Consider the following 13,266-nt stretch of genomic DNA (forward strand, 5'->3'; position numbering starts at 1 on the left):
TAGACATTAAAGGCAAATCAATTTAAAGCTTTTGAATCAACATTATTGGCTGCTGTAACATTACAGTGACTGACAGGTTCTGTTTATGTGTACAGACATTTATTATTATCTTGTGTGTATGCTTTTGCTTCTAGGCTTTAGTGGATGACTGATGCATGACCATTTCTGGTTGCATATGAACAATAACAGCGACATACAGACACAGTTTGCATGTGGGCAATAATCCATAACAGTAACAAATAAGATCATTTCCAAAACGTACAAACATACATATTTTAACAAAAATCATACCTCACATGCTCTTCACCCGCACTGCCTACCATGACCTCAGTGTTATACTGGTTTCCACAGACCAGCTCCAGTAAAATCAACCATGGGATTCTATTGCACTGCTGAGATTTAAGAGTAAAGGTGACTGAAATTTATGAGCATTTAAACTGTGGAGCAACCCACGAGAGGTAAGACTATAGGCCCGTAAAATGTCATGTTTTAAATCACACGTGTGTGAGATCATGAGTCATTCTTTAAAACATGGTTCTACCCACTCATTATAGGTTTGTACTTTGCATTTTTGTGGTTATATCTTATTGTCTCTTGTTTGCTGTGTTGAGTTTTCACAGTTTGGCAGATTTGTGTTAGTTGTGGTACTTTTGCTGCTGCCTGCATTTACTTATATTAATGGTACTTTCATTGCATAATTATCTATGGTACATCCCCTATAAAACCCTTGGCATTGTTGGCGCATACTGATCCTCAGACAGAGCTAACTTGGATGCAGCAGTGTTTGGCTCCCTCTAACGGCAGCCAGTGGTAAAACCCACCTGAAAGTTTTCTCCCTCAGTCACGAAGTCGCCTCCCACAGTCTTAAAAACAGACTTTTCTTCTCACCTTAGTTTTCTGAAAGCTGGTGAAGCATCATAAACTTTTTTTCAGTGACTTTACCTTTTCTCAGGCTGCAGCAAAGCACTCAATGCCCCAAAACTGACCTTAACCTCAATCATGAGGACGCAGGAAGCTCCCATTACTGCTGCCCTGATTTTGAAAGTCATTCACATGGGGCAATATGACAGATGAATAAAAATAAACCATCTATTTGAGTGGGTAGAGCAGATGTTAGTGTCCTCACTGCTTATTTGGCCTGTCCATGTGTCTAAAAGTGGGCTGTGCAACTGTACAGATCTGTCTCTCAGAAAGTATTAAGCACTTCCTTTGCTGCACAGTACAAATCAAACATATCATGACACAAAAAGTCTCAAAAAACATTTGTACATGGAAGTAAAATCAATTTACTAACAATATGGAGATGTACAGAATTTTGTTGGGTTTTAATTGCAACGATGGTGTCACATGTAATGGAGTTTAAATCTATTTGATATATGAGGCATATTTACATGTAATTTCAAATGTTGTATGCTTTTATTCAGCATGAAGAAAACACGCTTAATTTAAATAGCTTATCATTAGCCTGCTGGTATGGCTAATGATAGCTAGCCATGACATTAGCCAAGCTATAATAAATATCCTGTCGTGCTGTTACTGAGAGAAGTTATGGAGGGGTTTCAACATTATTTTTACCCTGCTGTTTGGTGACCCACCAACTTTGATACAGGGAACAAGAAATTTTCAGTTTACCATTAGCATTAGTTAGAAGGTTAGCAAACTAATTTGGCTAACGTTAGCTAATACTCCTTAGCCAATGTTAGCTAAAACTATGTGTTGCATGTAAGTGACATAGAAGAGCATAATTCAGTTCATATAGGTGCAATGTTTTAATGCTCATTTCAAGCAGAGAAGGAGCAAGAGAAGAATAACCTGGGTTGGTTTGTGAGAGCACAGGGGCCATCAGCATCATTTTTTACACAAAAGCGAGTCTAGTCAGTTGTGTCCACTACAGTTACAGATTATTTGACAGCCTATGTCATGTGGACAGGTATTTGACATGCTGGCTCCAACAGGTCCCATGTGTCACATTTGTCCTCATAAGGCGCAGGAAAAGATTTATTACCACTGTGAATCATTAGCTGTGCATATCCCCAAACTGACTTTACATTTTATGAGTTTTCTGGCTTTCATTACATTCTGATTTGGTACTTATATGGCATGACATGATAAGATCCAGGTCATAAATGAACTCTTTGAACTAGTAATCTAGCTGGGATACTTGTTTGCTTTTCATGTGATGGAATCAAGGTTTAATCTTATTGGACTAATGGTTTGAGCAACAAAAAAAACTTTCTGATTAGACCCTGATCACAGTAATAAAGTCAGTTTATCTGCGCAGCAGCTCGGAGCGCACACGCTGAATCTCCCCATGTGACCGCCGGTGTAAAACTCCACCTGTTGATCGAGGACTACACAAAGGGCACCACCACCCTCCAGCAGCACGTTCTGGGCTGCACAGCAGCGACACCTTTGCAGTGTGAATGGTGACAGCGGTCAGCGGGACAGAGGAGTTGTGCGTTGACACTTCCAGCGTTTTCATGACCAGTTCTGCGCTTCTCTGGCAGGTTTGTCAGTCGTGGTCATGGTTTATTGTGGAGCGTTCAGGAATATAACCTGTGTTGTCAGTCAACAGGTGTGTGGGACATTTATGGGTGTGTGATTTTCCCCGCTGCCGGGGGTCTGACGTCTCACTGGAGGGTGAAGAGGTGAAGCGACTTTACGCGAGCGTCTCTGATCGGACACCTGGACGTGATTATTGCGCTGTGGGATGGAAGAGGAAATCAACAACGATTCCTTCCTAGATCTGAAAGAACTGGAAAATAAGGTTGGCAGGAAAACACCCGAGAGTCTTCTGGTTTGGATGAGAGATGCTGCGGACTGCGAAGATGGTTGGAGGTCTGATGTGGTCGACAGGGGAGACCGCAGCTCTGCCTCCAGCGACAGCTTCTCTGACAAAATCAGCAACTTGAAACAAGAGATGGTAAAGATCCCCATTGTGTTCAGTGTTTTCACCATGTAATAGATACTGTGTGTTTGAAATGTACAAACCCTCTCTGTTTTGGAGTGACTTTGTGCTGTTGGAGTGCGCGTTGCGCCTGCATACCTGCGCATCTTTTCATATTTGGGTAAAGCCGCAACTTGTGCAACCTGTTTCAGCAATCACTGCTCTGTTTATTTTAATGACATGTCTTCCTTTGACCTGCAGAAATGTCAACACCACTGAGTTCTGTTCTGGTCCACTTCACCACTCATGTTAATGTCTGCTGACAGACAGTGTCACCTGTCTCTCACCTGGCGTCTCTTTCATTCTCCTCCCTTCATTTAACACATTCTGATGGGATTTTTCTACTCATTCGTTGGCCACACACTCCTTCCTCATTCTTCTCTGTAATTTTACTGTTTTCTTCTGCTTCATGCACTTTATTCAAATGAGCACACAAGCAGGGGCCTCACTACTCAGGCAGAATGAGCTCTGTCCGGGGCCCCTGAGAGAGGTTAAGTGCTACAGTGAACACACACGCCTCTCTCATCTGTTCCCATACATGCAGAACACACCAGTTCCCTTTTTTAAACCTGCACCATGTTTATCCACCCTAACTCCACACTATTCTTGCAGAGGTGGCTGCGTTCTGCCGATGTGAGGATTCTTCGCCAGCTGGTAGCTGTGCACGAGGGGATCGAGGCCATGCGTTGGCTGATGGAGGAGCGGGATGCCTTAGCCAGCCATGGCAGCAGCTTGACTGGCAGCCTCAGCAGCCTACTGACTGTGGAGGAGCACGGGCCCTGCATGTCCCCCTGCAGGTACAGCACAGTGTCTAGTTTGGCTGCTGTACAGTAACCGGCTCTTTTTTATATACAAACTAATATTAGATTATATGTCTGAAATATCCCACAGAGAAAGCCTGAGTCCCACTCAGGATTTGATTGAAACCGCTGGTGAGGAATCGGAAGATCAACCACCTCTAACTGACAACAACATCCTGAGCCATGAGTCTACTGAAGCAAGACCTCCTAGTCTTTCCACCTCCACCTCGCTTGGTGAAGCATCATCTCGTCCTGCCAACAGTTTGGTTATTGCCAATTTGCCAATGTCATACTCACGGCACTCAGATGGAGCTCCATTACAACACATCAAATCCAGTCCTGACGCCATCAGGAAAGCTCTGCTCAGATCAATCAGGGCAAGAAGAGAGGTGAAAGTGGATAATGGTAGTTTTGCCCTCACTAAACAGCCAGAGGAGACACAGCCAAAGACAGAGGTCCAAACTCAGGGGAGTTTCAGAGCCTCTCAGAACAATTTGATGGAAAAGGATGAGAGTGCACCCAATATAGAGTCAAGTCTGCTAGGGTATGATGCTCAGTGGTGCTGGGTAGAGTCACAGGATGATGTGACATTTCTATGATCTTCTATAAGCACAATTTAAATGTATGGTCTTCGGTTTGAAGCTGTTCCTCTTAACAGTTAACGGCCAGTAATGCAGTGGGATTTAATATGCACTTTGACACTTATGAATGAATGATGCTTAAAGATGAATGTATCACTGTCTCAGTTTCACTCCTCATTCTGTTAGTGCTTCTGGTCAGGATGTATGCCATCTGATCATGTTTTCCCCTTGTGTCCTTGTCTGATAATTTTTTTTTAACACACTGGGGACTTGAATTTTAGAGATGAACTTCAGTTTGTTTTTTCATTTGATTGCACTGAATTTCATTTCTTTGTCTCATTGTATTTATAAGACAAGAATTGTCATCTTTTGTGCTCATTTCTCATATGTTGTGTGGTCTCCATGGGATCTCTCACAATTGTGGATATAATGCAACAGTAATCATGTGAGGATTTTAAAGATGATGCCATATTTCTGCTAAAATTGTTCTGCAACAATGAGCCAAATATTCTTGTTAGTAATAAACAAGAAAAATAAATAAATAAATAAATAAATAAATAAATAAATAAATAAAATCGCTTTATTTCTGTCTCTCAACCCAAACAGCAGAGACAAATGGGTGTGCTGAATGAATGTGTGTATGAGTAAAGGCAACATGTCCTTTAATTTGGGACACAAGTGAAAAATGGTAAATCCTAATAACGACTACATTCATGGTAAAATGATAGCATTTTGTGGTCCTATGGGCGAGAATTGCCTTCTTTGTAACTCACAAACTAGTCTTACAATGTTTTACATTATAATTAGCAGACACAAAAAGTTATTAATGTCAATAAAATGCTATTTGCACGGCATCTATTTGAAAATGACGCTAATTATGAATGATATTACTATTTGTTGCCTATAGGCGTGTATGATGGTTAATGTTTCCGACAGACCACAAAGGCAGCACTGGACGTCTTTCGCAACGTCACGTATTTACATAGAAACCAGGAAGTGTACAGGTAGAATGAATTCCTCGTAGCGTAGATTAGTGTGACATTACAGGTGGATAAAGGACGATGTAATGGTTCAGATACTCGTAAAGGAAACATGGAATTTTGTTTTCTACGTGGTCTCCTTTTGGTCGCCCTGACGCCTTGGACATTAGGAGACGGTAAGTGTTTTCAGCTAAAGGGTCGAAGTCAGTGGAAACTGTTGTTAGCATGTTTGCTATCTCGACTTGCTGGTTTACCTGAACCCTCTTAGATATACAATATGGATATTAACTTATAAAAAGTAAAGGAAACACATAAATTATTTCTACATTGACATACAGAGACACAAAAACATGAAATAAATGTAACCTAATTCCTTCCTGTTTACAGTCGTTTCAGGTTAACCCTGGATGCATACTTCACTGAGAGGAGTCTTTTTTGTATGCTATGTCCGCTACAAGAGTCTAAATTTACACCACTCGGCAGAAAAACTGTGTTTGTGCACTTTCATACAGTGACATCTTGTGCTCCACAGATGGACAGGTGACGTTTGTATCAGAGCTCTCATCCAAACCAGCTCAGAAGTTGTCAAAGTACAGTTGGTACGGCAACGCGAGGCTGCAAAGGTTTCACATACCAGAGGAAACTGCTGTCGCTCGCTGGCTGTTCTCTGTCACCAAAGGCCACAGCTTCCACTGCGGACAGCACAACGTCACCATGTAAGATGTGAGAAGTTGGTCATCATGAAACCATCCCTGCTAATTGTGGTGGTCTCATTTCCTGTGAGAATCCTTTCTATAAAAGATGATGGGACAAACTTAAACCTAAAACACAAAGTTCATCGGTCATTTCAGGTCACACATAGAGTAAAAAGATGGTTATATGGTGAATTTAAATATCAGTCTCTTCTACCCATGTTATCATGTAACCAGTTTCTCTCTCTCTCCTAGTCACATTCGATGGGGTGCCCCTCCAGTCATAAACCCAATAGGGTCCGTGTTTCCCAATGCAACGCTATGGAGCCCCTGTCTGTCTCTGATCTTGCCGGTGACATCACACAGCTCCACAACCTTAAACCTCTCCAATCCCGCTCCTGGTGATTGGTACGTTGCTGCCCACTTGCCTGAAGATGATGGGCGTATAGAGCAGAAGGTTTGTCTCGACCTGTGTACAGGACTTTGTCACTTCCTGTTCCAGTTGTTTTTCTAAATAGTTTTTTCCTGGTCTCATTTCTTGACTGTTACTTTAGACACATGCACAACAACACTGGCCTCATTAAAGCCGCTGCACTTCTCACAAAGACCGCTTTTAGAGATTTATTCATAAATTTTAAAACTAAAAAAGAGTTTTGCATTGAAAGGCCAACAAAGCGTTAATCTTCCAATCATGCCTTAAACCTCAACCTGTTCATCCACAGCAGGGTGTAGGTGGATTGCTTCTTATCTAAAGTAGCTGAGCTACATTCTTCTGCTTCTTTCTCTTCGCCTCTGTTCTTATTGCAGACTTGCTGTTGGAAGTGCAGCCTTATTTACTAATGGCTGACCTTTAAGAACATTTCTATTTACATTTTCTTGTTATATCTCTCCACTTCTTTATTAGTTTGCCAGCCACCTGTGAAACACTTTGTATTTGCTCTATGTATACTTATATTGCATTTTTCATCTTTATCTGTTAGGGCTTCCCATCCTGCTCCTACTTCTTTCAGCCACAGCTGTCAATCCGGAGAGCAGTGGACATACCCACTTTACAGCAGGGCACATTCCTCCAACAGACCGCCGCCCCTGACAGACCTGCACGCCTTAAGTAAGAAGAGTCTGTCTTTTGTTTCCTGTTGTCCCATCCTTTGCTCTGTTGTATATTTTTCTGTCTCTATATAAGCACACCTAATGTATTTGTGTCTGTCTTAGGTTGTATGTTCCAGAGTTTGCCTCTTCTCTCTCCGTGTCTGTGGCTGACTGTTCGTCAGGGGAAGGAGTGGACAGTGGAAACTGTTCATTGGTCCTCAGGCTCGGCTCCGTGTCTCTGCAGCATGGCCCAGTAACAGTGAACTGCTCAGGGATTGGCTGCTCTGCAGCTCTCTCTAATCCACCGTGGGACACCTGGTTACGAGTTGTTGTAGAGAGCGGCCAAGATAACCATACTGTCACCTTTAGCATCGTCTCAAACTACACAGGTGAACACAGAAACGTGGCCACGTAAGTTTCACACACTGCGTCTGTTCACTGTTGTGATCCACTGCCTGTGTGTGCATTTGTCTGCCTCAGTGGGATGCAAGCCAAAAAGTGTAGGCCTTAGAGCGGATGATGACATCAGCAAGCTCCATGGCAACAGCAGCTATACCAACTCAGCATCAGCGGACAACAGCTCAGTGGTTACAGACGTGGTCGCGATTAGCAACAAATCAGCATCACCGTTGTCGGCGTCGGCGTGTGTGTGGAGCATCCCTGTGCTGTTCGAGGAGGTGGATGTTCTGTCGCTCCGATTCACTCCCGTCAATGGACCCAACGTCAGCGTTACACACACGCACGCCACTCTGCTCACCTACCCCCTGCACACACAGGCCACTGGTGGTACACTCAACCTACAGCTCACACTCAACACTGTGAGTACCACCCAGTTACCACACACACACACACACACACACACACACACACACACATACCGATACAGTATCATAGCATGTTAGATTTGATTTCTCTTAACTCAGAGTTGTGCATTTGCGCTGCTTTACTTTGATACATGTGTGTTTGTGTGTGCGCAGACTAATGTAACCCTGGGGAACAGCAGCAGTGTGGTGGCCTGTCTCTCTCCCTGGGCTCCAGTCCTCGAACTCAACCGCTCTCAACCTTGTCACACAGGTAGCACAGCCAAATGGAATGATTTATTCACCCTGACATGGGGGAATTGATGCATTAAACACCTGCTGTAGCTTAATTAATCAGGCAACATCAAGATAGAATATCAAGAACGTGCATGTAGAAATAATAAATGTTAGAAATAGACAGTAAATCCCACCACAGGCAGAAGGGCGGACATCAGCTGATTGACAAAGTTTGCAGTGTGAAAAGAGTTCTCTTGCAGGTGTATTACACCAGCTCAGGTTTGTGGAATAAGACCGAGAGCCTTTCACAGGTGTTTCCATGCCCTCTGCCAAATGCATGCTGGGATAGGTTCCAACTGCACTGTGACTCAGAAACTATCACGTGGATTTTTAACAGCTATGAGGAAATAGGTGTTGTTTTGGAGTAGTAAGCACTCTTAGATCAAAGATAACAAAAACATTATAATTGATATATACAAAGAAAGAAACTTGATATTTCCTGCTCTTACATCAGATGGATATTGATCAGATCTTTTTTGGAATTTCACTGATGTCTGCTCCATTGTGATACACTGACTACCAGCGATATATAACCAAGCAGGAAACTTGACTTTGCGTTGTGAAAATAACATTTGGAGCCACGTCGTGTGTGTGTCAACAGCTTTGTTTGGAGGATATGGTGTTCGTGTGAATGCCAGTGTCCCTAAAGCCGTGGTCAGGCTGCCTTTCCCTCAGTCGACAACATGGTACCTCACCTTGCAGCTCACGTGTAACAGGTAATAATGAAACGCTGCAGTACGTTACACATTTGTGTACACTTTATTTAGCTTTATTGGAAGCACTATTCCATGTTTGTCTCTGTGAATTTGAGTTGATCTGTGTTTTAAAAGACTAATTTGGGTCTGGGAGATGCTAAAGGTCGTGGAGATGAAGTGCAAAATTGTAATCTAGAGATCTCAGCGTGTAGAGATTTATGAATTGTTTTGTTTTTTTTAATAGTTAAATGTGTGTGTTCTTGCAGCAGTGACTGTGGTAATACATCATTAGTGTCAGTGGTCCCAGAGGTGTTTATCAGTGCCTGTGTGGAGGACTGTGGGACATATGGTGAATGTAGACTTCTGAGATCCTACACCTACCTGTATGCTGCCTGCGTCTGCAAAGCTGGTACGAGACTCACACACACACACACACACACACACACACACACACACACACACACACACAAAAAGAGCTCCCACCTACCTTTTGTCATCACTGTGTCTTTTGTTGTCATTTATTGATGAACAAATAAATCAATTCATTTGGTTTCATTGCATTTGTGTGTGTGTGTGTGTGTGTGTGTGTGTGTGTGTGTGTGTGTGTGTGTGTGTGTGTGTGTGTGCAGGCTGGAGCGGTTGGGGCTGCACCGATGATTCGACAGCTCAGTCGTACCGTCGCCAGTTGCTGGCGACTCTACTGCTCACACTCAGTAACCTGTCCTTCCTGCCGGCCATCGTGGTGGCCATCAAACGCTGCTACATCACTGAGGCCTCAGTCTACCTCTTCACAATGTTCTTCTCCACGGTAACACACACACACACACACACACACACACACACACACACACACACACACACACACACAAATCACACACACACTGCTGTGTTACAAGAGTATTGTTCATATTCTGTTGGACTGATGGTAAAATGCTGTGTAAAAGGGAAGTTCAGGAAATCAAAGCGAGGCTCTCTTCCATGTTTACAATAGTGATATTTCCCACTAAAAAGGGCTTATTCCTTTCCCATTGCCATTAGACATTTTTGCCTTTCAGTTGTTTTTCTGGTGTGTCATGTTCAACATCACATGTGCCAAAATCTGTGACATCATCACGCCAGAAATGAGCGTGTCAGCCTGGGTGTCCTGTTTCCATCACTGCCGATCGGGGCTGGAGCTGATAAATACCCATGACTACTGCAGAGTCGTTTGACCCAGAAATGAACGCCCTTTCCCATTGAAGACAAAAGCCAGATGTTAGGGGGTGTTGGTGGGTGTTTTTGTCCAGTGTGAAAGAGGCTTTAGATGGGAACAGGACTATTGTTTGAATGCTCGGGAGCTCAAGCTGAGCAAGTGTTTGCTTGGGTCAGCACACTTTGAATGCGCCCAGGTGACCTTTAGGGAAAAAAAAAAAACAAACAAAAAAAAAAAAACGATGCTCCTTTCAAGACTGTGAAGACTGCCAGCCACAGATTTTAAGGCACAAAATGTACTTTTTTTGAGTACAAACTGTGTTTTTATGACTGACTGTAACACAACAGCATACCGATTATGGAATAGGAATGTTAGGAATAGCCTTGATGTAAGATATCCTCCCTTAAAGATATTGATTAACCCAGACCAGATAACACACGAATGCATCTTCACCACCCAGGATAATTCTTTACATCTCTGTAACAAGTAGAAAAGAGAAAAGCCAGAGTTATCCATTCTACTGACTGGAGGGGTGGACAGTTTTGTGGCATCACACTGTTTTTTTCCCTTCTCTTCGTATTGTAGTTCTACCATGCATGTGACCAGCCTGGCATAGCCGTGCTGTGTATAATGGACTACGATACCCTCCAATACTGTGACTTCCTGGGGTCAGTCTGTTCCATCTGGGTCACCATCCTGTGCATGGCTCGCATCAAAGACACGTTCAAATACGTAAGATGCTGACTGCTGCCTCTATTTCTGTAATACTACAATCACACTTCACTGAGGATTGATATGATGCTTTGTATTGTCTTCTTCTTCACACCTGTAGACTCTCTTCATGCTCGGGGCTCTGCTCATAGCCATGTCAATGCAGCTGGACCGCAAAGGTCTGTGGAACCTGCTGGGCCCCATCCTCTGTGCCATACTATTCATGGTCACTGCCTGGGTGAGACATACATCATCATACTACAGTACACGATGCTGATTTCCTTGCAGATGAAAATGTAGGCAGTCACGTTTGCTGTAGCTGCGGTTTGCTGAATCCAGCCCTCTGTTGTTTGCAGGTGTACCGAGGGGTGCGGCGGCGACATTGTTACCCGCCCTCTTGGAAACGCTGGGTCCTCTACCTGATCCCCGGGGCAGTGTGCGCCCTGATCGGCGTGTGTTTGTACATTTTTGCCGAGACAGAGGACAATTACTACTACACGCACTCGCTGTGGCACATCCTGGTGGCCAGCTGCGTGGTGTTCCTGCTGCCGCCCAAGGAGAAGAACAGGGAGGGGTCGGGCTGGAGCAGAGGCTGGAGCTGGAACTGGAGCTGGAGACCCCGGGTTTGCGGGTACACGCTCTGTCAGAGCAGCAAGGACGAACTCTACACCGTCACGTAGACGGAGCGGAGATGCTGGAAGGAGGTAAAGCGACGAGGCATTGATTGTTCAACAGCACCACAAACATTCACATGAGGTAAAGAGACAAACACGAGCACAAGGTGTCAGCTTGTTTCTTAATGTTTTGAATTTTAAATAAAATTGAAGCCTATATTCTCATAGGTGTAACACGCGCACACACACACACACACACACACACACACACACACACACACACACACACACACACACAATTTCACCCTGCTGAAACCTCCAAGGTGGACCACTGCACCAGCTTAGGTGTGATTTTCAAAAACACACCACTACCACACACCACCTGATCTGTGACCTCATGACCAGGAGTTTGTACATATTGTGTATGTACGTATTTTACTAGGCTAGGACATAAATGTTGGAATATTTATAAGGAATAGCACTTTCTGGAACTCTTTTAAATCTTTCATCATTGAGTCTGCTATACAATATTTATAGCCTTGTTCTCGTGCCCTCTTGTATTTTAATTTTTTCCAGATGTGCTCGATTTTTATCTGCCAACCAGTTTTAACAACCTTCAAAGTAGTTTGACGAAACAATAAGAAGCCTGAACTTTCAATCATGTAACGCGGTCCTCATCAGAAGAGGAGATTAGCTTTTGAATTTCAACGTGTGTCATCGCAGAACACAAAAGCAAAGTACTCAAAGACACCTGAGAGAAATCATTTAAAACCAACAAACTGCACTTTGTTTCACATAATGTCAGCTCCTGTTTTTCTGTGCAACAAGTTCTCAGCCAGCAGCCAACTGTAATTCAGGGGCTTGGAAGAATGAAAGAGTAGTAGTTTGGGATGCGGGTGCCTCTTTATTCCTTTAAAAAAAGAAATCCACATAAACACTGTACATGACGTGTTCATGTACAGATATATATGCAGCCTGTACTGATGGATAACTCAGTGTCCTTCCTTTTCTTTTCTCGTCTCTGCTGTCTTTCTCCCACTCTACCAGCTAACATTCATTCTGATGCACTTTTATGATTAAAAAGCTGATTCCACTATGTATACACAGCCCATATGTGTATGAATGGGCACTTTATGAATGTACGCTATATTCAAATGACTGTCCGGTGCCTCCTCTGTCTGTGTCTTTCTGTGAATGCACTGTATGATTGTGTGTGGACGTTTTGTCTCTTGCACCAGTAAAGCTACAGAACACTTTCCATGCTTTCTTTAATGTAAAGCATAGAGTTAATGAGTTTGTTGTCTGTGTTGAAGCGGTCCTTACCCTGACCATTTTCTCATTGTGATTTTGCACACAGGTTCAAATTGAACGTTTCTGTCACTCTTGAGTCGCCTTCCTTTCATTGTTTTTTTTTTCTTGTGAGGGTTGTGAATCATTTTGTATGGGAATGAAAAGGCATTGTACCACAACAACATACTGTAGCTGTCATTGCTTGTGTGGATGAAGAAATATAATGTTTCATATAGAACAGGATTTTACTTCCTTGCACTGGACAGCTACCTTTCAGTCTGTTAAAAAACAACATTTAGCCCACCAAAAATAAATCTGTTGTATGAAGAGAAATGTTTCATGTTTTTTTTTTCGTTGTATTGCTTTTTATCTGGTGCTGTTTTCCTGTCCTCGGGCACTCACACACGCACTCTCACACACCAGCAGAGGATGGGGATGGATGGAAGCGGATTACCATAATCCTCAGAAATATAGAAGGTGCTTGTTTGGAGTGTTGAAATACATATTCCACTCTGTGTGTGTGTGTGTGTGTGTGTGTGTGTGTGTGTGTGTGTGTGTGTGTGTGTGTGTGAGAGTGA

The 13,266-nt window shown here is 43.2% G+C and overlaps 1 protein-coding gene across 1 annotated transcript; it reads left to right on the top strand.

The window, feature by feature from the left end:
* The first annotated feature begins 5,308 nt into the window (after positions 1–5,308).
* Positions 5,309–13,013, top strand: pgap6 (post-glycosylphosphatidylinositol attachment to proteins 6). Its single transcript, XM_070975032.1, has 13 exons — positions 5,309–5,484; positions 5,841–6,024; positions 6,256–6,457; positions 6,981–7,108; positions 7,213–7,478; positions 7,570–7,907; positions 8,067–8,163; positions 8,788–8,902; positions 9,148–9,290; positions 9,511–9,689; positions 10,659–10,805; positions 10,906–11,022; positions 11,141–13,013. The coding sequence occupies exons 1-13, from the start codon at positions 5,421–5,423 to the stop codon at positions 11,462–11,464; spliced, it is 2,304 nt and encodes a 767-aa protein (XP_070831133.1). The 5' UTR covers positions 5,309–5,420; the 3' UTR covers positions 11,465–13,013.
* The last annotated feature ends 253 nt before the right edge of the window (positions 13,014–13,266 follow it).

This window comes from Chaetodon trifascialis, chromosome 11 (genome assembly GCF_039877785.1).
Source record: "Chaetodon trifascialis isolate fChaTrf1 chromosome 11, fChaTrf1.hap1, whole genome shotgun sequence".
NCBI lineage: Eukaryota > Metazoa > Chordata > Actinopteri > Chaetodontiformes > Chaetodontidae > Chaetodon > Chaetodon trifascialis.